The 26,277-nt window shown below is 43.2% G+C and overlaps 1 protein-coding gene across 13 annotated transcripts in view; it reads left to right on the forward strand.

Moving 5' to 3' along the window:
• The window catches only part of EYA4 (EYA transcriptional coactivator and phosphatase 4), a 248,085-nt gene that overhangs the window by 165,025 nt on the left and 56,783 nt on the right, over positions 1–26,277 (forward strand). For 8 of the 13 annotated variants that reach the window (XM_030556339.1, XM_030556335.1, XM_030556343.1 and 5 more), the window contains 3 exons: positions 2,828–2,952; positions 4,112–4,180; positions 15,713–15,811. In XM_030556339.1, coding sequence (XP_030412199.1) covers positions 2,828–2,952; positions 4,112–4,180; positions 15,713–15,811 — 293 coding nt within the window. The remainder of the gene's footprint in view (positions 1–2,827; positions 2,953–4,111; positions 4,181–15,712; positions 15,812–26,277) is intronic. The other 5 variants (XM_030556348.1, XM_030556347.1, XM_030556349.1 and 2 more) reach the window with 3 other exon arrangements.

A 26,277-nucleotide genomic window follows, 5' to 3' on the forward strand; every position in this document is an offset into this window, starting at 1 on the left:
TTTTTCATCCAAACAGAATTCCTATTCATGCATTGATCTTTTTAACACACTACTTTTAAAGCATATTAGTAAAATATGGAATAATATACTCTTCTATACAATATATGACATAAATATGTGGAAACACATATAGAATGAGGGATGATCTGTTTATATTCTCTAGTAAACAAAAAAGTTGATAGGATAATTGTTTTCTGTTTAAATAACCCTGATTCATATCAGAAGTAAAAGGTGTTTGGAACCTTTAAACTATGATATTTGGGGAAGTTTATTATTTTGCATTCTGGAATATTACTGAAGTGTATCCTTGTGTAGACATTGTGTGTGAAAGTGGAAGAGAAAAGAGTAGAGTTTTTACCCTGACTAGAAAGAGGGAACAACTACTATTTGTTTCTAAACTGGAAACATCCATCAGGTATCTCCAAACTGGTCATTTTTGAGTAGGAAATCCTGACATTTCTTTAGTGAACACATGGGGAGAATTGAACTGTATATGCAATGAAATACCAGTTGTTTATCTTGGATACCCTGTTGCTTTCTTAAACACATACAAGATGGAAACACAGACTTTCTTTAACCTTTAGCTGCATAGCTTCACTGTACAGAAAACTGCTAAACAAAACCCGACAGAACAGTAAATCATTTATGTTCATTTTATTTCATCACTGATCACATTTCCCGTAGACAATAAATGTAATGCTCTGTTGACAGATGTATGGAAATGGATATGCAGTTGGATGATCAAATCTGGGTCAAGACCGTTTAAATCTCAGTTTATGCCTTTGCGTTATTGAATATTAGTATAACATTTGTACATGCTGGTGCGTGACGTCCTCCCTACACTTATAAGATTCCCACTACTCATCCAGACCATTGCTGGGCAGAGTATCCTGCCGAAAGAACTCTGGTGCATAGAGGGCCCATCTCAAATACTCATTGAAGTCAATGAGATTATTTGTATTGGCTTAAGGGGCTTCGGATAAGGACCTTAATACATTGTCCCAGTTGTGACGTGATGTTTCCCAAAATGGGAAAATGAAGGGCTTTCAGGTCTTGTATATAACCATATGACCTGGTACAAATGTATCTGAAGTAATTGGAATGTTCATCAAGTTATTTCTACTATTAGAAGCACAAAATGAGGCTTCCCTTTGAGAAACAAGACAGGTTCAAACAGCAGGAGGGAGAAATTATGCAGGTATTTTTCTTCAGAGCATACAGGAGATTCATGGAGGACAGAAAGCTACAAAGGGAAATTTTCAATGATTACATTAGGGACTAGACAAAAAGTGCCCACAGTATTGACACATCTGTTTCTTGCTCCTCCTGCCCTAAATAACAATTTAAATAGGAACAGGAGTTCCTATTAAATTGCCCCTTATACTCCCTCACAGCCATCTTCACTCCTTTCAGAACAGGAAAATTGGAATCCCAATGAGATGCAAAATAGTCTCTCTATTGGCCTTGGTAGAATACACATGGTAAATTATTTTTCTCTTGTAGCTGGCCTTGCAAATTTGTGTACAGTAAAGATGTTTTGGGGGCAGGAGGGAAGATCCATGTAATTAATTTGCAAATCGAGCAAGGAAAAGCAGTGCGCATACTGCAAAGTGGATTGCAGTTGCCAGTCTAGCATGGACTCTCTCCCTGCACATCTGGAGGCATACTGTTTGTGTTGTGAGTGAGGCAGCATGTCTCTTAGACCCATCACTGATGGAGAAATGTGTCTCTCTCCTTGACATGGCTGTGACATTGAAAGTCATGGTGGGGCTCTAAATTTGAATGAAAATCTAAATCAGTGATACCATGTTTTGGAAATCATGACTTTCTAGGCTATATGGAAATAACACGGAATGAAAACATTACATAAAACTTAACCAAACAAAAATGCATAAAATAATTGGATTAAATAAGCTTCCTATAGTACATAACAAATTCATTCGTTCTGTCATCATTCTGTTCTCATTTATTAGGCACACAGTTATGACTAGTGGTTAGAATATAGAATGAGGAGTTGGGAGCTTTGGAGATTATTTTCTTAGCTCTTCCATGATGTGCTGTGTGACTGTGGCCTATTCCTTTAATTTCTCCATGTTTCAGTTTCCCCCTTTTCAAAAGAAGGATGCCAATATATCTACCTAACTTATAGGTGTATTATGAGTCTTCATAAGTGTATGTTAATTATATTGTGATACTTGTTTGTAAAATAGAGAATATATTATTGTCTACATCTAATTATAAGTAACTTATTCTTAAGTGTGGCGTAAAAATGATGCCAAAGACTTCAAAGAAACATACCTAGGTTATTAATCTAAGTATATCTAATTGACTTCTAAAATGGAGTTATAGTTATGTTATCAAATTGTTTTTAAAAATTCATGAACTTTGTGTGCTGCAATACATTTGCTGCTCGCTGTCAACATGTGTTTGATTTTTTTGAGTATAGATTTCAAGTAAGAGTGGCTGATGTTTCATGAAAGTAATAATTTAAAAGTAAAAAATGTTTTCTATGGGTATTTAACATTGAATAAGTAATTGTGGAAACTACAAACTTTGGTAACAATAGTTTTGCTAATAAAGAATAGGTACAGGTTTGTTTTCCAATAAAATAATATTGTTGTCCTTTTAAAGGTGCAAATGCTGATATTTAGATTGTAAACTCTTTAGAGAAGGAATCATATTTGGTTCGGGGTGGGGGTTCAGTGCTTTACACAGTGAGAGCTCAAACCTTGATTGGCACTTCTAGGTATTATTGCAATACAAATATTTAAATATTGTTGTTTTATTTTATTTTATTATGTCCTTGTGTTGCTTCCTTTTCTAACAGGTCTATGGAAATGCAGGATCTAACAAGTCCTCATAATCTTGTTGGAAGCAGTGATAATCCGAGTAGTTCCAAACTGGATAAATCTAATCTCAGCAGCACGTCCATCACAACAAATGGAACAGGAGGTAAGTGTAAGACATCATCAATGCACAGAAAGTTCTTATATGTCCTTTTTCTATTTTTAATAAACTTTTTAAGTTTAGCATTTCAATTTAGTGATGAGCTTAAGGCTGATAGATAGATACCGATATCAGCCCTCAGCAGAAAAAAGATGAACAATAGAACATTTTAAATTTGTACAGTTGTTTCCATTTAATTCTGTTCAACATCTTGAAACTGAATGAGGACAACATTAGGTCCGGAGACTCAGTTGTCAGCAAGTATTGAAAGTATAACATACATAATGGTTGTAACATATCAATCTTTTTCAAATCTTCATTGTATATTGCCCAAACCATAGAAATCCTAGAAAGGAACCTTGTCAGGTCATCTAGTCCAGCCCCATGCACTGAAGCAGGACCAAGTATAGGAAGACCATCTCTGACAGGTGTTTGTCTAACCTGTTCTTTAATGACTATTACTCATTACTTAAGTTATTACTTAAATGATTACTGCCCCGTGTACATCTATAAAGATGTTGCCAAAGTTTAGGTCAATAGAGTTATGTTTTCTAAGCTAATAATGGGTTTTGCTGCTCTTGGTCTGCTGAGTAGTCTGAATGCGACGCTGCACAATGTGAGCAAGGGTATCAGAATATGAGGTGAAATCCTGGGCCCTGTTGTGTCAATGAGTGTTGTGCCATTGAGTTCAGCAGAGCCAGGATTTCACCCTGGTTCTTAGATTTTGTACATTAGTGTGCACTAGATTGTATTTTAGTATTTTACACCAAAATCTTGGTCATTCAGTTCTTTCTTCCCACAATATAAAGTTTTATTCACTTCTCTGTACGCAAAAATACCATTAATGTCTGTGAAAATTTACATGTGAGTATGGAGGGAATTAGACCCTTCTAGTGATATCTTTAAGATTCAGTCTATTCACATTAAAAAATCAAATACCAATATTCCAGAATAAGGAGGGGCTGAAACTAGACCTTTAAGAGCACTAATAATTATATGTGTATATTTTATTTAAATAAACCAGCTAGAATAATATTCACAAAAGCAATACCATGCAGCTAAAGACTAGGCTCAAAGGGCAAAAACACCTACTGGCATTAAAGAATATTCATGTGTATTGAGCAGACATTCAGACAATGAACCATTATACCATTCCCATTCTCAGGAGACAACATGACTGTTTTAAATACTGCAGACTGGTTGCTGAGTTGCAGCACTCCCTCTTCTGCAACAAGTATGAGAGATCATGGTACAGTGCATGTGTGTGACTTTGTGGCTCCATGACTGCTGTGTTACATTTGTCCTGCTTTGTTTCGTTCTTTTGTTCTGTGGTTTAGAACATTTTTATGTGATTTCCTACTTCTCAGAGTCTTTTGCAGAGCTGGAAAACCAGAAAGAAGCAGTAACAAACATTTATTTTACCATACTTGTTAAGCCATTTCACTAGTAACAAGAATTTTAATTGTCCTAGAATGAGGTTAATTGTATACATCCTCATAATCTGATGGCATTGTTTTCAGAGAGGCTAAGCACCCACAGCTCTGATTGACCTCACTGGGAGCTAGAAAGCCAGATTAATGTATTTTCCACTGAATGTCCATTTATCTTTTCTTATTTTTAGGTACTGTATTACATGCTTACCTGAGCACAAATCATGGTTGTAAAATATAGCATAATTACAATTTAAAACATATAGTTTATAGTGTCATAAATGTATTGGGCACTTTACAAACATATTTATCATCCTACAAACAGTTACTACCACTCATTCCTTTCCTCCCATATGTATTATTATTATTTTCTTTGTATTTTGGTAACATCTAGGGCCCAATCATAGAACATGGCCCTAATGTGATAGGTATTATACAAATACATAAGAAAATGATGGTCTCTGCCTCAAAGAGGTTACAATCTAAATTTAGTTTAAATGTGGATATGCATGGTAGTAAATGTTTACAGGATTGGGTTGAGAGGCACATACATGTTTTCAAAGGGGCATCAACCTAGACTCTTAAATTTGCAATTGCAATTTTGTGCACACAAAACTGTGCAACTAGATTTATACACAAATTAGTCATACTTCTGCTCAAACAAAAATGCAGGCTTTTACACTTGCAGTCACATGTGGAAATACAGAGTATGTCATCATCACAGAGTTAACTCAGGCTCTTATTTATGTCTGTTACCCCAACACCCCCGCTTGACCACACACACTGCTATCTTTCAACCCAATGCTTTCATCCCAGGCTAACTGGCTTGTCTGCGGTATTGGCTAAATCATGGGTTGGTAATCTATCCACTTTGCAATGAGGTCTATAAATCACTTGAGTGCTGGTAGTTCTCCAGTGCCTTCCCACATTTCCTGCCATGTGCACAGAAGGACAGATGAGTTCTCTCATAATTCACTGTGAAAGAATCATAGAGTGGCTCATCTTACAGCAGGACAAATTACCGTGGGATATGCCCCCAGAAATCCTCCTCATACCTGAATGAATGCAACACCAGGGAGGACACAGGAATGTGGGTTGGACTTTGCAGTGTGTCTGCTCACACCCAAGTAAGGCTAATGCAGGTGCTCAGACCCAGGTGCCAATCACCTAGGGTGGCCACTCTCACATTCCTGGAATACTGGATATTCTGGCAATTCCTGCCAGAGTGACTCTGCCTCAACCGTGTCAGTCTGTATCAGCAAAAACAATTAGGAGTCCTTGTAGCACCTTAGAGACTAACACATTTATCTGGGCATCAGCTTTCATGGGCTATAACCCACTTCATCAGATGCATGGAGTGAAAAATACAGTAGGCAGGAATAAATATACAGCACATGAAAAGATGGGAGTTGTCTTACCAAGTGGGGGCTCAGTGCTAATGAGGCCAATTCAATCAGGGTGGATGTGGCCCATTCCCAACAGTTAACAAGAAAGGATGAGGACCAACAGAGAGAGAATTAGTTTTTGTAGTGACCCAGCCATTTCCAGGTTTTATTCAGGCCTAATTTGATGGTGTCAAGTTTGCAAATTAATTCCAGCTCTGCAGTTTCTTGCTGAAGTCTGTTTTTAAAGGTTCTTTTTGCTGAAGAATTGCCACTTTTAAATCTGTTATTGAGTGTCCAGGGAGATTGAAGTGCTCTCCTACTGGTTTTTGAATATTACAATTCTTGATATCTGATTTGTGTCCATTTATTCTTTTGCATAGAGACTGTCCGGTTTGACCAATGTACATGGCAGAGGGGCATCGCTGGCACATGATGGCATATATCACATTGCTAAATGTGCAGGTGAACAAGCCCCTGACGGTGTGGCTGATGTGGTTAGGTTGTTTGATGGTGTCCCTTGAATAGATATGTGGACAGAGTTGGTAACGGGCTTTGTTGCACAGATTGGTTCCTGGATTAGTGTTTCTGTTGTGTGGTGTGTTGTTGCTGGTGAGTATTTGCTTTAGGTTCCGGGGGCTGTCTGTAAGCGAGGACTGGCCTATCTCCCAGGGTCTGTGAGAGTGAGGGATCATCTTCCAGGATAGGTTGTAGATCCCTGATGATGTGCTGGAGAAGTTTTAGTTGGAGCTGTAGGTGATGGCTAGTGGCATTCTGTTACTTTCTTTGTTGGGCCTGTCCTGGAATAGGTGTGACTTCTGGGTGCCCTTCTGGCTCTATTAACCTGTTTCTTCACTTCCCCAGGTGTATATTATAGTTTTAACAATGCTTGATAGAGATCCTGTAGATGTTTATCTCTGTCTGAGGGATTGGAGCAAATGCAGTTGTATCTTAGAGCTTGGCTGTAGACAATGGATCGTGTGATGTGGTCTAGATGAAAACTGGTGGCATGTAGGTCAGAATAACGGTCAGTAGGTTTCAGATATAAGCTGGTTTTTATGTGATCCTCGCTTATTTGCACTGTAGTGTCCAGGAAGTGAATCTCTTGTGTGGACTGGTCCAGGCTGAGGTTGATGGTGGGGTGGAAATTGTTTAAATCCTGGTGGAATTCCTCAAGGGCCTCCTTCCCATGGGTTCAGATGATGAAGATGTTATCAGTGTAGCACAAGTAGAGTAGGGGAGCTAGGGGACGAGAGCTGAGGAAGCGTTGTTCTAAGTCAGCCATAAAAATGTTGGCATACTGTGGGGCCATGCGGGTACCCATAGCAGTGCTGCTGACTTGAAAGTATAAATCATCCCCAAATCTGAAATGGTTGTCAGTGAGGACAAAGTCACAAAGCTCAGCCACCAGGTCTGCCGTAACATTATTGGGGATGCTGTTCCTGATGGCTTGTAGTCCATCTTTGTGTCAAATGTTGGTGTAGAGAGTTTCTACATCCATAGTGGCTAGGATTGTGTTTTCTGGATGATCACCAATGGATTGTAGTTTCCTCAGGAAGTCAGTGGTGTCTTGAAGATAGCTGGGAGTGCTGGTAGCATATGGCCTTAATCCACATAGCCAGACCTGTCAGGCTGCCAATACCTGAGATGATGTGTCCAGGATTCCCAGGTTTATGGATCTTGGGTAGCAGATAGAATACCCCTGGTCGGGGCTCTATGGGTGTATCTGGGTAGATTTGTTCCTGTGCTTCTTCAAGGAGTTTCTTGAGCAGACGGTGCAGTTTCTTTTGATACCCCTCAGTGGGATCAGATGACCCAACCAGGGTGATCTTGTATGCATGGTGCACTCCATTTTCAAGAGCACCCACCCCACACCAGCTGCACGTGCAGTCATGCCAGCAGGGGCAGAGCAACATGCTGTTCAAAATGGTAACTCCTGTCCAATAATACAGAAAACCACTTCTGTTTTTGTCCCACTACCAGACAGGGGACAAATCTCTCAAAAAGAGGACTATCCTGTATAAAACCGGACAAGTGGTGTCCCTGTGATCACCTGATTTAACTCTGTAATGAAGACATACCCTTAGAGGCTGATTTTGAAGTTTGGCTGACCCAAATTGTCAAACCCTTTTATGAAGTTGGATTTCCATGTGTTGGTCACTCGGAGTTCTTTGCAGATACAGGGTTTGGAAATGCCAAATCCTGCATGTACAGTTTTGGAGGTCAGTGTTGAGGCCCACTGAAAATACGGTCCCGTATGGTATCCACTTTAAGTAATGAAACTCATTTTTATATTGTATAATGTAAATATCTCAAAATAATATGTAGAATTGTTCTTTAGTACACACACAAATTCCAGCCATAATCTATTATTCTGAAAAGCTCCATCTTGCAGAATATGACACACATGCTTAACTTTGCAGTTTGGGACCAAAGTTAATAAGGTTTCGGGTTCAGAAAGCTGACTTTTAAAAAAAAAAAGGAGTTTGAAATGAAGTTCTATATGCAAGTCAGCCACTCTAAGGTATTACAAAAATATCTTATATGTGTTCCACAGAGGAAGTTCTGTGCCAGAATAAATGGCTTACTATGGGGGCTAGACAGCTAGGTGCAACAGTAATACGTTAGTCCGATTATGGAATATCTCCTCTATTCTAATCTGTTATTTTAGTAGGTACAGGTGAAGGAAAAAGTACATTGCCACATACAGCTTAATTCCTAACTAAGCAGCAAGGGGGAAATCCAGTGGGCAGGTACATGCTATCCTGAGAGGTGCTCAGCCTAGTACATAGGGTTCTCCTTTGAATCCCACTCTCTCAGAGGGCAGTTGGATCACTAGTCCTATGCCTTTTAGATCTTTGTGTCTTGGTGGGGCCTCTCTTTGTGGTGTTCCCACTGGCTTGCTGCATCTGTGGTTGCATAGTATTTGCTTGGCAAACTGTGTGTGATAGAGTATATGCCACATCTATTGAGTTATGACATCGGATGTGCATGGCTGCTCTTGGTCTGTTTCCTTCATGTGTTTCCCTCACTACCATCAACCTCAAATGTTCTGTAATTGTCTTTCTCTGCCAGCCCAGTTAGCACTCGAACAGGTCCCAGCTAATGATAACCCAGTCCAGCATGTACCCTTCCTTGGTTGCTCCTGGACTCTGTAGTGAGATGTCTTTCACTGGAGTCACAGGCTGCTTCTCCCATTGCAGTCAGTGTTTAGCATCCCACCCTAACTCCCACACCTGGAAAGGCTGCTTGGCTCTCCGGACTTTTTTCCAACCCCTTACTGCTGGTTTCGGGAGATACTTTGTGTAGTCTGTCATCTTCCATTGGTCTTTGAGTGACATCCTCACAGCCTGTCAGCTACTTCTCTCCATTATCACTGGAATTCCCCACAGCAATTTAAGGTTTTCTAGAAAAGTCCTAGGGCTTGGATGTTAAGTGAAAGGAGAGCATCAGATATCTGATTAATTGTCTTGGACATCTCTCTGAACTGACCCTTTAAAGGATCCATACTCACCTGTTCTCATTGGCCCCTCCTCTCCCTGATCTGTGGTTGCTTTCAAGTGCGGTAGAACCTCAGAGTTACAAACACCTCGAGAATGGAGATTGTTCATAACTCTGTACAAAATGTATGATTGTTCTTTCAAAAGTTTACAACTGAATATTGACTTAATACAGCTTTACTCTGTGCAGAAGAAAAATGCTGCCTTTTAACCATCTTAATTTAAATGAAACAAGCACAGAAACAGTTTCCTTACATTGACATCTTTTTTAAAACTTTCCCTTTATTTTTTTAGTCGTTTACGTTCAACACAGTACTATACTATGGAGTAATTGCTTTTTTTCCCCTCTCTGCTCCCTACTTACATACTTCCAGTTCCAAATGAAATGGGTGGTTGACCAGTCAATTCGTAACTGTGAAGTTCTACTGTATAGGGGAGGATAACAATAGTAGAATCTGCTGCCCATCTGATTAAAGCATTGTGCATTCTCAGTCCTTAAAATATAGCTTAGTTGTTAAAAAATGAAACTTTGCAGATCATTAGTTCTTCTTGGAGTGCTTGCTCATGTCAATTCCATTTTAGGTGTGTACGTTCCCATGTGCACAGTTGTTGGAGACTTTTGCCTTAGTGGTATCCGTAGGGTCATCTGTGTCACCCCCTTGCGTGCTGCACTCATGCATCGGTATATCAGGCGCCAACGACGCTGCACCCTCCAAGTTTCTTCTTACCACCCGTGATGGTTGGTCAGAGCACCTTGTCTTGCATTGCAAGAGTGTTAGTGGTTCTTTAGCCAATTGTTCTGTCTCCTTTATAGTTAGTTCTTAGGTATTTAGTTTGATCATTAAGTTAAGTATTAGATAATAGTTTTAGTAGTTAGAGTCCCAGCTGGGACTTTGCCACAGAGTGGGACATGCCCTGTCCCCCAGGCTTCAAACCATGTTCATTGTGTACTGAGCCAATGCCCATTACTGACCCCTATGATAGCTGTTTGATGTGTTTGAGGGAATCACACAGAAAAGACAAGTGCAGGATCTGCAAAAACTTTTGCCCTTGAACTCAAAAGGAGCGGTATATCTGCTTGAGGGCCATCCTCATGGAGTCTGTGCTTCCTCCTGCCTTGGAGCCCTTCCGGTTGGACTCCACGCCTAGCACTTTGGTGTTGGTGCGCAGTGCAATGCTGGCACTGGAACCTTCCCGGCACCGTTCCCCTTTGGTGGGGCCTAAGAAGTGGCTGAAGCCCAAGGACCTGTCGGTACTGCAGGACAGGGGGAAGTCGGACAAAGTACCTGTGTTAAGCTACATGCCTGCCCTTAGGGTGACCAGACAGCAAATGTGAAAAATCTAGACAGGGAGTGGGGTGTAATAGGACCCTATATAAGAAAAAGACCCCAAAATTGGGACTTTCCCTATAAAATCAGGACATCTGGCCCCTACCTGCCCTGGAGCTACACAGGGGTACCCATCCGGGCATCTGACTCCTGGGAGCGGCAGGGGATCCTGTCCCCTAGTACGGCCTCCTGTGCCTCAGGTGGCCCTGGCAGCCAAGGACCAAGTAGGCCAGCCAGCATCACAGATGTCAAACCAGTTGATGAATCAAGTTAAGGCCCAGACCTCTAAGGACAAGCCAGTTCTGGGACCTCCCACTAGAGCAATGGAGCGTCCCCGAACCACAAGCATTGATCCCCATCACCGCGGCTTAAGATCCCTGTGCCTCAGCCTCAGTCTGCAAGTAGAAGACTCAGGTCTCTAACACCGAGGTCACCACCTATGAGGCACGGGATGCCCGCGTCATGACGCTGATCCCTGTACCTGCAATACCGCCGGGCCTCCCGCCAGAGATCACCACAGTACAGATCCCCATTGCCTAGGCAGTCCCCCCCACAACAGCATCGATCCCCCTCGGTGCGGGATTGTTCCTGGTCGTGGCACCAGTCTCTGACTCGCCGGTACTGCTCTTTGGGCAGGCACCGTTCCTCGCCCTTTTCTTACTGTTTGCTGACAAGGGTCAGACAACAGACTCCGGCATCTACAGTGGTCCGAGCTGGAGGGAGAGTTCATCCCCTCACCTAGGAGAGCCAAATCGCCGACAACCTGCGAAACGGCCCTGCCAGCATGGCAGCAGGGGCAGTGGCCCACCCAGTAGCAGTACTGGAGCCCATGGGGCATACCCATCATGCCTGTCCTGTACTTCCACCATTCCTTTCAGGTCGTATCGGACAAACTGCCTCCAGCCCAGCCAGCACCAGCATCGGAGCACGCTGCTGAATCCGACACAGGAGCGTTGCAATGGGCCTTGACACACAAAGAGCCAGCCCCAGACAGACAAAGGGAACTGCCCCTTCCCCTGCGGTACAGTCATCTTCATCATCCCCAGATGAGGCGGCGGGCCCATTGCAAGTGAGCAGTCCCCTCAATGATTTCAAGGAGCATCAGGCACTGCTCTAAAGGGTGGCTGCTAACCTGAACTTGGAGATCGAGGAGCTAGGGGAGTAGTCCGACAACCTCTTCAATGTCATACTCTCGTCCACCCCAGCCTGGGTTGCATTGCCCATCCGCCCAGGGGGTCCTGAAAATTGCTGAGTCTGTGTGTCAGACCTGCTCCTCCATTCCACATGCTCCAAGAAAGCGGAAAAGAAATATTATGTCCCGGCAAAGGGATCTGAATATCTGTACACCCACCTTCCTGCAGGGTGTCTGGTAGTGTCTGTCGTCAACGAAAGGGACAGGCAAGGCCAGGCCAGTGGCAAACCCAAAAATAAAGACACCAAGAGACTGGACTTATATGGCAGAAAAATTTATTCAATAGCCAGCAGCAGTTTTGGGTGTCTAACCATCAGGCCATGCTAGGCAGGTACAACTTCAACTTGTGGGACTCCATCAGCAAGCTCAAGCAGGGCTTTCCACAGGACCAAGCCCAGGAGTTTGCCATCTTAGTGGATGAGGGCAAAGTGGTGGCAAGAGGCGCCCTCCAGATGACCTGAGACGTTACAGACTCAGCAGCCAGGGTGGTCTCCTCTGCGGTGGTCATGAGGCACAGCTCCTCATTACAGTCCTCTGGGCTGACTCAAGAGATGCAGACTGCCCTGCAAGATCTCCCATTTGAGGGAGCAGGGCTCTTCTCAGAGCTGACCAATGCATGGCTTCACGGTATTAATGACTCCCATGCCACCCTCCGGTCCTTGGGCCTGCACACCCCTCAACAGGCTAGAAAGCCATTGCGGCCTCCCCCTTCTGTGCTTCCATCAAGATCATGGGGTGTCCCCCAGTCCAAGTCCTACAGAGGGAAGGAGAAAGACAAGGGGTTTAAGTGATGCCACCCTTCATCTGCTCTCTCCTCGGCCCAGCCTGGCCCCTCCAGAGACCAGGGCAGCCAGAAATGGGGATTTTGAGGATGTGCCCAAGGATGGTGCCCCAGCCACTGCCCAGGATCCACCCCCATGCTTTTTTTCACGACCATCTACGTCCCAACTGGTTGCAGTTGACCTCGGACCGTTTGGTGCTCAACACAATTTCTTTGGGCTACACATTGTAATTCAAATTTTTAAGTCACCCTGCTCCCTTACTAGGATAGATATTGTAGCAGTGTCAGAACATTACATGATGCCACGCACTGTTATATGTGCTACAAAATCTAAGCAAAACAGTGTGTGCTTAAATGGTGTGAGCTTATATTTTGATCTCAACTTTAAATTCTATTGCTTTTTTTTTTCTTTTAAAGTTAAACTGGTTTTTGGTTAGTTTAATGCTGTTTTTTCATGGTTTAATTATGTGCAACATGAAAAATAGGGGCAGTATTCCAAAAATCTAGCCATGCAAAGAAAAGATCTTGATGACTTCCTTACTCTGATTAAATCTGAATGTAATAAACTAGAGCTGTTTAAAATCAAGGCTATCTCAAAATATATTTTCTGTGTGTATTGTTGACAAAATGTAATTCTAACTTGGTGTTTTCTATCAAATTTAATTAATTTGAGAGTCGGGGGAGAGTTATTGTTTGACTAGGAGAGGAAATCTTGGTGAATATTTGTGCCCAGGAAAGTGTGCTGCACATCACAATGACTGGAGGTAGGGATAGTTCAGTACAATACTTTTCAACTCAGTATTTAGGCTCCAATTCAGTAAAGCAGATAGGCACATACTAAAGTGCTTTCCTGAATATCTATCAATATAGCTACAAGAAGAATGTTGGTCCATTGGCTAGGGCATTAACCCCGGACTTGGGAGACGTGGGTTGAATTCCCTGCTCCACTAGAGAGTCTGTGTATGACCTTGGGCAAAGAACTTAGGATCCCCGTGCTTCAGTTTTCCATCTGTAGAGCTGGGTTAATAGCACTTCGCTACTTTGCAGGGGTGTTGTGAGAATAAATACATTAAAGATTTTGAGGTAGTCAGAGACTACTGTGATGGAGAGAGAAGAGGAGATTGTGGCAGTCATAAAGGGAACAGAGACTGCAAAGAAGACCAAATTAGCAAGCTGCATACTTTCTGATATATGCAGAGACAGCGTTGCAAGGCCTGAGCCTCTTCACAATCAAGTCAGTAAAAAGTGTTCCCTTTGATAGAACAGTTGTCATTTATGCAGCAGATAGAACCTAGGTTTCATTAGCAGCAATGCAGGACAATCTTTGTCTTATGGAGAAAAGCTTTCCTTAATTTCTCATGTATATTGTACTTAGTATAAAAACACATTTCCCAAATTTCAGCATACATCTCTTTTTGTTCCAACTGCTTTCTCATTGCAAAAGCTATTTATTATCAATGCAAAGAAAAGTCAGTCCACTTCCACATTTATATTTGAACCCTCCATCTCTTGGAAATTATTTTAGGACAGAGATGTGGTGAAACATAGGATTTGGTTTAAAAATGCATTGCTGCAGTTGATTGATTGATTGATTGATTGATTATTCCTCTTCAAAATTCTGGTGCTATGGAACAATTTCAGTGGCCTTCTGAAGAAGTAAGACTTTCTTTTGGGCACTTAAATTGATATCCCTAACCTTGACAAGTGCAGAGCAATCTCCATGACCTTGTTTTTTCAGGAGTGTGCAGTGGAGAATAGGAGGACCATTGATAGGAGTAGACTATTTTGACCTATCTCTCCCATCCTACTCTGTGAAGCCAACCAACTACACTGCATTTGTTCAGGCTGCCCATTTGTTGGCACCCTGTAAAGTACATTTTACATATTAAGATTTACATAATTCCCATAAACAATCAAAAAGTGAATTTCCACTGCCCTTGTTTGAAATTTGCATGTATACACAATGTCCCAAATTCCACCCGTATTTCATTTGCGGTCATGTATTTTCTGTTGTGTTGCTGTTAAGTATCAATCACCCAACTCACCCGTTTGCCTATGAAAGATCCATTATGGATGGGGAACAAAGGCAAGTGTGTGTAATTTCAAATAGCTATAATAGACCTCATAGCTTGTTCAGGTAAAAGCCACCAAAGAATTTGGCCGAGATCTTGAAAGGGGCTTAAGAGAGTTAATTCCTCAGTTCACTTAAGACTTGTCAATATGGTGAAATTGATCAGCGGAACAATACATGGTATAATTATACGGCTGTTGTTCTGCTGGTAAAATTCCCAGTGTAAGCCTTTAAGCGTCTTTGAAAATTCCAGACTATTTTGTTCTTAGAATTAAAATGCATGATATACCACATGTCTAGTAAAACATACAAGGCCTGATTCTCATTTGCACTTAGCCCCTTTATGCTGTTCTGGCTGTGTAAAAGAGCCTTCACGTAAATGAAAATCAGGCCCCAAGTATTTATCAACTGGCAACTAATATATGCTGTAAATATGCACATCTACCTAACTGTACGAGTGTTCTGAATGTAATTGTGGTGCAGCTCTAATTTTTTATTTTCCTAGGGCAGCTTAGCCTCAAATAAAAGCAGAAGTCTATGTTATATAATTATTTCTTAGTACATTAATTAGAAGCTGGCTTTTCATAGCTATCATTTGTGCACTGCCTATAGTTCTTTTCTTTTCTTTTTCCTTTGAGTAAAATAAGTCACCAATTTCAGTGTGGGTTAGTTTTGAGGTAGAAAAACACACTGGTTTAGGGGTGGCAAAAAGCTTGCACTGTGAAAGCAATATGCTGCTGGAAGAGAATAAAAACATATTGTATTGGTTCTCAAGCATATCTATTTTTTATGTGCTATATACTCTCCTCTCCTTCCTGTCCACTAGTTTTAAGGAACTGCTAGAATCAATTTGATTTAGATTGAAATTAATCTGGATCATTATAGCAGTCTTTCAAATAGAGACATAAATAGATGCATGTATGGCCATTTCAGAAAGTGCAGTAGCAGACTGTTCTCATAAAATTCTAAACTTTTCAATCGCATGTCTGTTCTAGCTGGACTGCCACTCGTGACACTGGCATGAGGTCTCTGATGTAAATTTAGAAGTAAAATCTCATGTCTACTTATTCTTCTATGTGTAGTGTCTCTTCTTGCAGTCAAAACAGAGCCCATGAACAGCAGTGAAACAACTACCACCACCACAACTGGAGATGGATCGCTTGACACTTTTACTGGGTCAGGTAAAGCCATAATAAGATCATGTTATGAGATACACACTAATGTAGCATTGGTAACTTTCACTAATGAACATGTCAGTGCATCTTAAACTTTGTGAAAATTATCAAGCAGGTTTTAATACCAAAAAGTAATAATACCTTTTTTGAAAACACTTTAACTTGCAGTTCTCTTCAGCTGTGTTCTTAAGAAACATATTTACTACAACCATTCTTGTGTGCAAGAATATTTAACAATGGTCACATACTGTAGCATTTTTTAGTTTGTAGGCTCATATAATATCAGCAGTATGTAGCATTTTTTAGTTTGTAGGCTGATATAATATCAGCAGGAGTGAGATAAAATTAGATTGTATTAGTATGAGCAATTATAATTTATAAAATGTAAATCTGAAGGCTGTATTCTTCAAGTATCAGGGGGTATCGGTGGAGGAGGGGTTGTATTGCTTTAGTAATCCTAAACTTCACTCCAACAGTGCTCGTTAGCTGATGAGGCTGCCCTAAACTATCTTATCCATGGTTCTAAATATAAAGTATCTGTTTGATTCAATATAAATAATCTTATCTTCCCAGTTGGCTTTTGAAAAAAAACACAAAACATTATTGTAAGTAGCTGCCTGAAAAGTATTAAAGGTTACTGAACTACAAGAAAGTCCATATTGCTTGCATTGTAACACAAAATTGGATCTTGGTCATATTAATGCAGAGAAGATAATAATAGTGTACCATAAACATCTTTAGGCCTAATCCAAAGCACATAGAAGCCAGTAGAAGTCAACGAAAACTCCTCATTGACTTCAGTAGGCTTTGAATCAGGCCCATTATGTCTGAGTTATCCTGGTGCTTACAGCTGGCTGAGAATAAGTTAACTTTGTTACTGAGTGTAATATGTCCCCAGGGCTGTTTCCAAAAGATATGTGTATACAATATGAAGGTTCAGGTCAGCTGAAACTTTTTGTTAAATAATTCCAAAATGTTTAGTTTTTCTCTTTTTAGCCTTGTCTTTGTCTAATTAGCTTAAATTAGTTTTGAAACAAATTAGCTTTTGAAACAAAAAGTCATTTCACTCAGGAAAACTGATTTTTTTTTTGTTTAAAACAAATCATTTAGACAATTTAAAGACTTTTTTCAACTTGGTTTTTTTAAGTTGAGAGATTTGTCAAAATGGCCTCTGTTTCATGGACAGTTTTGGTTTTGCCAAATCAGAATTTTTTAGACAAAAATAGCAGTCAGTTCAAAAATTTACCACCAGCAGAAATAATTGTGATTTTGCATTGATAGTGTACCTTTGTTGACCCATATTATATATTTAAGAAATCTGGGCTTTACTCTGTGTATTAAAAAGTCTCAGGCAAGAATTTCAGGAAGGGATGGTTAGAGTTATATTCCTAAATCCATATTTAGGCACCTAAATAAGGGCCTGAGTTTCCAGTGTTGAGCACCCAGCAGCTACCATGAACTTCAAGAGGGTGAAGGGTATTCTTCATTTTTGAAAATCAGACCACTTACTTAGGTGGCTGCAATGAACCTGGGAATCTACTTGTAGGCCAGTGTTTCTCAAACTGGGGTCACCGCTTGTGTAGGGAAAGCCCCTGGCGGGCCGGGCCAGTTTGTTTACCTGCACCGTCTGCAGATCTGGCCGATCGTGGCTCCCACTGTCTGCAGTTCACTGCTCCAGGCCAATGAGAGCTGCTGGAAGTGGCACGGGCTGAGGGACATACTAGCCGCCACTTCCAGCAGCTCCCATTGGCCTGCAGTGGACAAGACAGCTAAACAAACCAGCCCAGCCCACCAGGGGCTTTCTCTACACAAGTGATGACCCCAGTTTGAGAAACACTGATGTAGGCACTCATTTTTTAAAATCTTAGTGCCTATATATTAAAGTAAAACATGAGTCTACTTCCCCATCTTGGGTCACAGAGTCAGATACAAAATGATTGAGGGGAAAGCACTATCAGGAGGGAAGAAATGCAGCCCCTCTGACCATGATACAGACTTCGTCAGTCACCAGCTAGAGGTGTGGGACCAATAATGAGGGAGTAGTATGTGCACATAGTTGCTTATTGGGGGGAGGTGGGGGGAATGTGTTGTTTTGTTATGTTTTAGTTTGAATTGTAGCTATTTTATCTGGGGTGCTACTTGCCACTATTTGTTTGTGTGTGTGTGTGTGTGTCTATGTGTCTCTCTGTGTGTGTTTTTAATGGCAGCTGCAGGTAACTTTCCAAATATACCAGCTGAAACAATCAGAGAAATACTTTTTTCTATATGTTTTTTTGTTGTTCTTTAGCTTCTATGCCACAAAGCTGGTCAGACCAGGCTGCTAATTTTGCAATCATGGGGGATCCTGGCTTAAGGAGAAACTGAATACAGAGGATCTAATTGTTTTTAAAGCAGCAAGATGTTCCTATGACAAGTACCACCTATTCTGAATACCCCACCACCTGAGAAGGTCATAATGTCAGTGTTACCCTATAGTTTTTAAAACAATTAAATCCATCACAGATTCATTGATTCATAGACTCTAGGACTGGAAGGGATTTCAAGAGGTCATCGAGTCCAGTCCCCTACCCTCATGGCAGGACCAAATGCTATCTAGGCATTTGCCCTGATAGTCATTTATCTAACCTACTCTTAAATATCTCCAGAGATGGAGATTCCACAACCTCCCTAGGCAATTTATTCCAGCGTTTAACCACCCTGACTGTTAGGAACTGTTTCCTAATGGCCAACCCAAACCTCCCTTGCTGCAGTTTAAGCCCATTGCTTCTTGTTTTTCCTTAGAGGCTAAGATGAACAAGTTTTCTCCCTCCTCCTTATGACACCCTTTTAGATACCTGAAATCAGCTATCATGTCCCCTCTGTCTTCTCCTTTCCAAACTAAACAAACTCAGTTCTTTCAACCTTCCTTCATAGGTCATGTTCTCTAGACCTTTAATCATTCTTGTTACTCTTCTCTGGACCCTCTCCAATTTCTCCACATCTTTCTTGAAATGCAGTGCCCAGAACTGGACACAATACTCCAGTTGAGGCCTAACCAGCACAGAGTAAAGCAGAAGAATGACTTCTCGTGTCTTGCTCACAACACACCTGTTAATGCATCCCAGAATCATGTTTGCTTTTTTTGCCACAGCATCACACTGTTGACTCATATTTAGCATGTGGTTCACTATAACCCCTAGATCCCTTTCTGCCGTACTCCTTCCTAGACAGTCTCTTCCCATTCTGTATGTGTGAAACTGATTGTTCCTTCCTAAGTGGAGAACTTTGCATTTTTGTCTTTATTAAACTTCATCCTGTTTACCTCAGACCATTTCTCTAATTTGACTGGATCATTTTGAATTATGACCCTATCCGCCAAAGCAGGTGCAATCCCTCCCAGTTTCGTATCATCTGCAAACTTAATAAGCATATTTTCTATGCCAATATCTAAGTCGTTGATGAAGATATTGAACAGAGCCAGTCTCAAAACAGACCCCTGCGGAACCGCACTTATTATACCTTTCCAGCAGGATTGGGAACCGTTAATAACTACTCTCTGAGTATGGTTATCCAGCCAGTTATGCACCCACCTTATAGTAGCCCCATCTAAGTTGTATATGCCTAGTTTATTGATAAGAATATCATGCAAGACTGTATCAAAGGCCTTACTAAATCTAGTTATACCACATCCACTGCTTCTCCCGTATCCACAAAGCTCGTTATCCTATCAAAGAAAGCTATCAGATTGGTTTGACATGATTTGTTCTTTACAAATCCATGCTGGCTATTCCCTATCACCTTAGCACCTTCCAAGTGTTTGCAGATGATTTCCTTTATTACTTGCTCCATTATCTTCCCTGGCACAGAAGTTAAACTAACTGGTCTGTAGTTTCCTGGGTTGTTGTTTTTTTTCTCCCTTTTTATAGATGGGCACTATATTTGCCCTTTTTCAGTCTTTTGGAATCTCTCCTGTCTCCCATGATTTTCCAAAGATAATAGCTAGAGGCTCAGATACCTCCTCTATTAGCTCCTTGAGTATTCTAAGATGCATTTCATCAGGCCATGATGACTTGCCGGCATATAACTTTTCTAAGGCCTTGGCTACACTGGAGAGTTGCAGTGCTGGTGGTGGCTTTACAGCGCTGCAACTTACTCACCGTCCACACTTGCAAGGCACATACAGCGCTGTATCTCCCTGGATACAATGCTGGCTGTACTCTTCTGCCTGGGGAATAACAACTGCAGTGCTGGTGATGCAGCGCTGCTCCGCCAGTGTGGCCACCAAAAGCGCTGTTATTGGCCTCCAGAGATATTCGGAGGTATCCCAGAATGCCTGCTCAGCCACTCTGCTCATCAGTTTAAACTCTACTGCCCTGGCCTAAGGTGACCCGCCCTTTAAATGTCCCGGGAATTTTAAAAATCCCCTGTTTGCTTAGCCAGGTGTGGAGTGCAATCAGTGAATCTTTCCAGGTGACCATGTCTCCATGCGCCAAACAAGCCCTAGCATGGAGCAATGGTGAGTTGCTGGACCTCATCAGTGTTTGGGGGGGAGGAAGCTGTGCAGTCACAGCTGCACTCCAGCCATAGGAATTATGATACCTATGGGCAGATCTCAAGGGCCATGCTGGAAAGGGGCCATGACCGGGACGCGCTGCAGTGCAGGATTAAAATGAAGGAGCTGCGGAGTGCCTATTGCAAAGCCCGTGAGGGAAACTGCCGCTCTGGTGCTGTCCCCACGACCTGCCGTTTTTACAAAGAGCTGGATGCGATGCTTGGTGGTGACCTCACCGCCAATCCGAGGACCACGATGGACACTTCAGAGCGGGGCAGGGAGGTGGAGGTGGAGGTGGAGGAGGAGGAGGGGGAGGAGAAAAGCGAGAGTGAGGATACTGGGGTGGGGGAAATCACCCCGGAGTCCTAGGAGGCATGCAGCCAGGAGCTCTTCTCAAGCCAGGAGGAAGGCAGCCAGTCGCAGCAGCCGGTACTTGGTGAAGGACAAGCAGAGGAGCGGGTTCCTGGTAAGCGGCTTTTATTTTCAGGATGGAAATGTTTCGGGAGAGGAGGGAGGGTTAGGGCTGCATGCATGCATGCCTAGATGTGGAATAGCCCATTGATGTGGTCTATCACGTTGCGGTAATCAGCCTCAGTAATCTCTTCAAAAGTTTCAGCCAGAGCGTGGGCAATGCGCTTCCGCAAGTTTATAGGGAGAGCCACTGTGGTCCTTGTCCCAGTCAGGCTAACGCGTCCGCACCACTGTGCCGCGAGGGGTGTGGGGACCATTGCTGCACACAGACAAGCTGCATAGGGGCCAGGGCAGAATCCGCATTGCTGTAGAATACCCTCTCGCTCTTCCCAAGTGACCCTCAGCAGCAAGATATCTTCAAGGATTAACTCCTGTGGGAGATGTTGGGAGAGTGTTCAGTGTAGGTGCCCCCCGCAGCTGTTTGCTTTCCCCAATGCACAGAAACTCCAGCACAGCCCTGAAGCAATCAGTTCCCCTTACTCACCATTTCAGGGCTCCTGTGGGTTATGTGCGCTCTATTTGGTATGGGAAAATTATGCTATTGTGAAGACTGTAAACTCCTTCACTGTCTGGGAATAACTGTCTGAGATATAAACAATGTTGCCTCTGTTAACTTGCCTTTTTTTCCTTCCACAAGCGACCTTGAGTTCTCAGCTGCCCGTGTTAACAGCAGCTCAGACTCCAAAACCTGTGGAAGAAGCCATGAAAAAGCAAAGACAACCTGCTGCAAACAGTTATGGATCATTCTGCCAGAGAGAATCAAAAAGTGCAGGACTGGAGGGAAAAGGAAAGCAGGATCCACCAGAGAAATGCAGGAGCCAGGAAGAAAAGCACAAAGCAGCTGATAAGCATCCTGGCGCGCCAAGCGGACTCTATCCAGGCACTCGTAGCCATGCAGGAAAAGCACTACCGCACTGCCCCTCCTCCGTCCCAAAGCGCTTTCCCTTGTGCCCAAATGTCAACTCAAAACCCTCTTCCCCAGCATCCAGGTTCTTACCACCACCAGCTGCCTCCAACACCTGTACGTTCACCAACCGGCCCTGAGAACTATGACCCTTACCCTCTGCACTCAACCCCCATCACCATGCAGTATAGGCATCCTGAAGTGCAGCAGTCATTGCACAGCACTCCAGACAGGACATATTCAAACTGTGACTGTACAGTTCCCCACCCCACCCCCCTGCCCTTTTAGGTTCCCAAAATGTTGTGTGTCTGTCAATAAAGTTATATTCTTTTCAGTAAATGAATTCTTGACTTTGAAAAAAGTCTTTATTATTGCAGAAAGTCAAAGATACCTTAGCCCAGGAAAGAAACAGTCACTGCAAATCAGCTTAGGAAAAACAGATTCCTACTAAGATTGTAACCACTGCACTTCACTCTCGTGCAAGGCACCAAACATTACTGTTGGTTTTCAGCCTCAGATTCGTCCCTCAAGGCATCCCTGATCCTTGAAGCCCTGTGCTGGGCCTTTCTAGTAGCCCTGCTCTCTGGCTGTGCAAATTTGGCCTCCAGGCGTAGAACCTCAGAGGTTCATGCCTGACTGAATGTTTCATAAATATTATGGAGGGTACAGCACGCGGATATAACCACAGGGATGCTGCTTTCCCCCAAGTCTAGCTTCCCATACAGAGATCACCAGCGCCCTTTTAAACGGCCAAAAGCACACTCCACAGTCATTCGGTACCAGCTCAGCCTGTAGTTGAACCGGTCCTTGCTCTTGTCAAGCTTCCCTGTATACGGTTTCATGAGTCAAGGCATTAACGGGTAGGCGGGGTCTCCAAGGATCACAATGGGCATTTCAACGTCCCCTACTGTGATCTTCCAGTCTGGGAAAAAAGTCCCTGCGTGCAGCTTCCTGAACAGGCCCGTGTTCCGAAAGATGAGTGCGTTATGCACCTTTCCAAGCCAGCCTGTGCTAATGTCAATGAAATGCCCACGGTGATCCACAAGCACCTGGAGAACCATAGAGAAATACCCCTTCCGATTAATGTACTCGGATGCTAGGTGGCGTGGTGCTAGAATAGAAATATGCGTCCCGTCTATCGCCCCTCCACAGTTAGGGAAACCCATTTGAGCAAAGCCATCCACAATGTCCTGCATGTTCCCCAGAGTCATGGTTCTTCTTAGCAGTATGCAATTAATGGCCCTGCAAACTTGCATCAAAACGACTCCAACGGTCGACTTTCCCACTCCAAACTGGTTCCCGACCAATCGGTAGCTGTCTGGAGGTGCCAGCTTCCAGATTGCAATAGCCACCCGCTTCTCCACCGGCAGGGCAGCTCTCAATCTCGTGTCCTTGCAGCGCAGGGTGGGGGTGAGCTCAGCCCATAGTCCCATGGAAGTGGCTTTTCTCATCCAAAAGTTCTGCAGCCACTGCTCGTCATCCCAGACTTCCATGACGATGTGATCCCACCACTCAGTGCTTGTTTCTCGAGCCCAAAAGCGGCGTTCCACGGTGCTGAGCATTTTTGTGAAAGCCACAAGCAATGCCATGTCGTACGCGTCAGGCAACTCGCAATCATCGTCAGACTCCTCATCACTTTGGAGCTTAAGGAATAGCTCAACTGCCAAATGTGATGTGCTGGCAACACTCACCAGCAAAATCCTCAGCAGTTCGGGCTCCATTTCCCACAGAAATCGCACAGCACAGAAACCGTTGGGAGAGTCACAATGGCGCCAAACGTGGATGGAAAAACAGGGACTGCTGGGATGCAAAGCGATGCATCACGGGGCGTTGGGACAGGAAGCAGAGTGACCCGCATCCTTCCGTCCCCTTCCCACAACCCACAGCGCCAAAATGGGACGAGGTGCTCTGTGGGGTAGCTGCCCATAATGCACACTCCCAACAGCACTGCAAATGCTCAAATGTGGCCACACTGCAGCGCTGGTAGCTGTTAGTGTGGCCACACTCCAGCGCTTTCCCTACACAGCTGTACAAAGACAGCTGTAACTCCCAGCGCTGCAGACCTCCAAGTGTAGCCAAGGCCTAAGAGATTTTTAACTAGTTCTTTTTTTATATCTTCTAAACCTACTCCCTTCCCATTAGCACTCAGTATGTTAGGCATTCCTTCAGACTTCTCAGTGAAGACTGAAACAAAGGGTATGGCTACACTTGAAATTTCAAAGCACTGCCGAAGTGTGAGTGTGGTCGGAGCGCCAGCGCTGGGAGAGAGCTCTCCCAGCGCTGCACGTAAACCACATCCTCTACGGGTGTAGCTTGCAGCGCTGGGAGCCATGCTCCCAGCACTGCGGCACTGATTACACTGAGGCTTTACAGCGCTGTATCTTGCAGCGCTCAGGGAGGTGTTTATTCACACCCCTGAGCACGAAAGTTGCAGCGCTGTAAAGTGCCAGTGTAGCCAAGGCCAAAGAAGTCATTAAGCATCTCTGCATTTCCAAGTTTCCTGTTATTGTTTCTCCCTCCTCACTGAGCAGTGAGCCTAACCTGTCCTTGGTCTTTCTCTTGCTTCTAATGTATTGATAAAAGTTGTCTTGTTTCCCTTTATTCCTGTAGCTACTTTGAGCTCATTTTGTGCCTTTGCCTTTCTAATCTTGCCTCTGCATTCCTGTGTTGTTTGCCTATATTCATCCTTTCTTATTTGTCCTAGTTTCCATTTTTTATATGACCCCTTTTTAGTTTTTAGATCATGCAATATCTCATGGTTAAGCCAAGGTGGTCTTTTGCCACATTTTCTATCTTTCGTACCCAGCAGCATAGCTTGCTTTTGGGCCCTTAATAGTGTTCCTTTGAAAAACTTTCCCCTCAGTCTTGATTCCCATGGGACCTTACCTATCAGCTCTCCTAGCTTACCAAAATCCGCCTTCCTGAAATCCACGGTCTCTATTTTGCTGTACTCCCGTCTACCCTTCCTTAGAATTGTGAACGCTATGATTTCATGATCACTTTCACCCAAGCTGCCTTCCGCTTTCAAATTCTCAATGAGTTCCTCCCTATTTGTTAAAATCAAATCTAGAACAGCTTACCCCCAGTAGCTTTTTCAACCTTCTGAAATAAAAAGTTGTCTGCAATGCAGTCCAAGAACTTATTGAATGGTCTGTGCCCCACTGTGTTATTTTCCCAACATATATCTGGATGGTTGAAGCCCCCATCACCACCAAATTTTGGGCTTTGGATGATTTTGTTAGATGATTTAAAAAAAGCCTCTTCCACCTGGTTAGGTGGCCTGTAGTAGACTCCTAGCATGATATCACCCTTGTTTTTCACCCCTTTTAGCCTAACCCAGAGACTCTCAACACTTCCGTCTCCTATGTCCATCTCCACCTCAGTCCAAGTGTGCACATTTTTAATGTATAAGGCAACACTTCCTCCGTTTTTTCCCCTGTCTATCCTTCCTGAGCAAGCTGTACCCATCCATACCAACATTCCAATCGTGTATAATCCCACCAAATTTCGGTGATGCCGACAATGTCATAGTTGTATTTATTTATTAGCGCTTCCAGTTCTTCCTGCTTATTACCCATACTTCTTGCTTTTGTATATAGGCATCTAAGATACTGATTTGATCTTGCCTCCCAGTTTTGCCTTGACCCTCCTTTCTCTCTGCCATTATAGCCCATGCTCCCTCCTATTTCCGACCCATCTCCCAAGTCTCCATATTCTCCACTTACATGTGGGCTTTGCTCATCTGTCCCCATTGAACCTAGTTTAAATCCCTCTTCTGGAGCAAAGGTTCCCTATGGATGCAGACTTGGCAGCCAGAGATAGCCAGCTCCAGCAAGGGGATATGTGTGGGAGGGTGAAGAGGAAGGGAAAAATCCATAATTCTATGGATTGATAAAATGCCCAGGTCTGTGAGTTGAAACCGTCTAATCCAGGGGTCCCCAATGCTGTGCCCGTGGGTGCCATGGCACCCATGAGGGCATATAAATGCACCCGTGTCCTGGGTGGCGGTCGAGCATCCACCGAAATGCCGCCGAATTTCTGCGACATCATCAAGAGGCATCACCGCCGAAATGCTGCAGAAATTCAGTGGCATTTCGGCAGATGCTCGACCGCCACCACGGTCCTTCGTCTAGCGCCTGCCAGACGAAAAGGTTGGGGACCACTGATCTAATCTGTTAAATTTACATGAATAGATATAAGTAGGTGACATCAGACCACAGTCAGGAGTATTTCCTACTCTCAGGAACCCTGATTCGGCACTTAAACACACACTTAAGCCCCATTAAAGGTACTTAATCAATGCTTAAACTTATGTGTGTGCTTAAATGCTTTGTTGAGTAAGGATGGACTTAAGCATGTGTTTAAAAGCTTTCCTGAACTGAGGCCAGAGTGAAGTGACTGATGAACTCCCAGTGCTGACACCAGTCTGAGTCTCCACCATCGTGTACTATCTTTGCTTGGGGTTACACGCTATTTTCCTGACCTACAGACAGTAGACTATAGGCAGTGCATTGGAGCTGAGAAAGAGGCTGAACAAACCCTGCAGAATGTAGTGTATCCACTGCT

Source organism: Gopherus evgoodei, chromosome 3 (assembly GCF_007399415.2).
Source record: "Gopherus evgoodei ecotype Sinaloan lineage chromosome 3, rGopEvg1_v1.p, whole genome shotgun sequence".
In the NCBI taxonomy this organism is placed as follows: domain Eukaryota; kingdom Metazoa; phylum Chordata; order Testudines; family Testudinidae; genus Gopherus; species Gopherus evgoodei.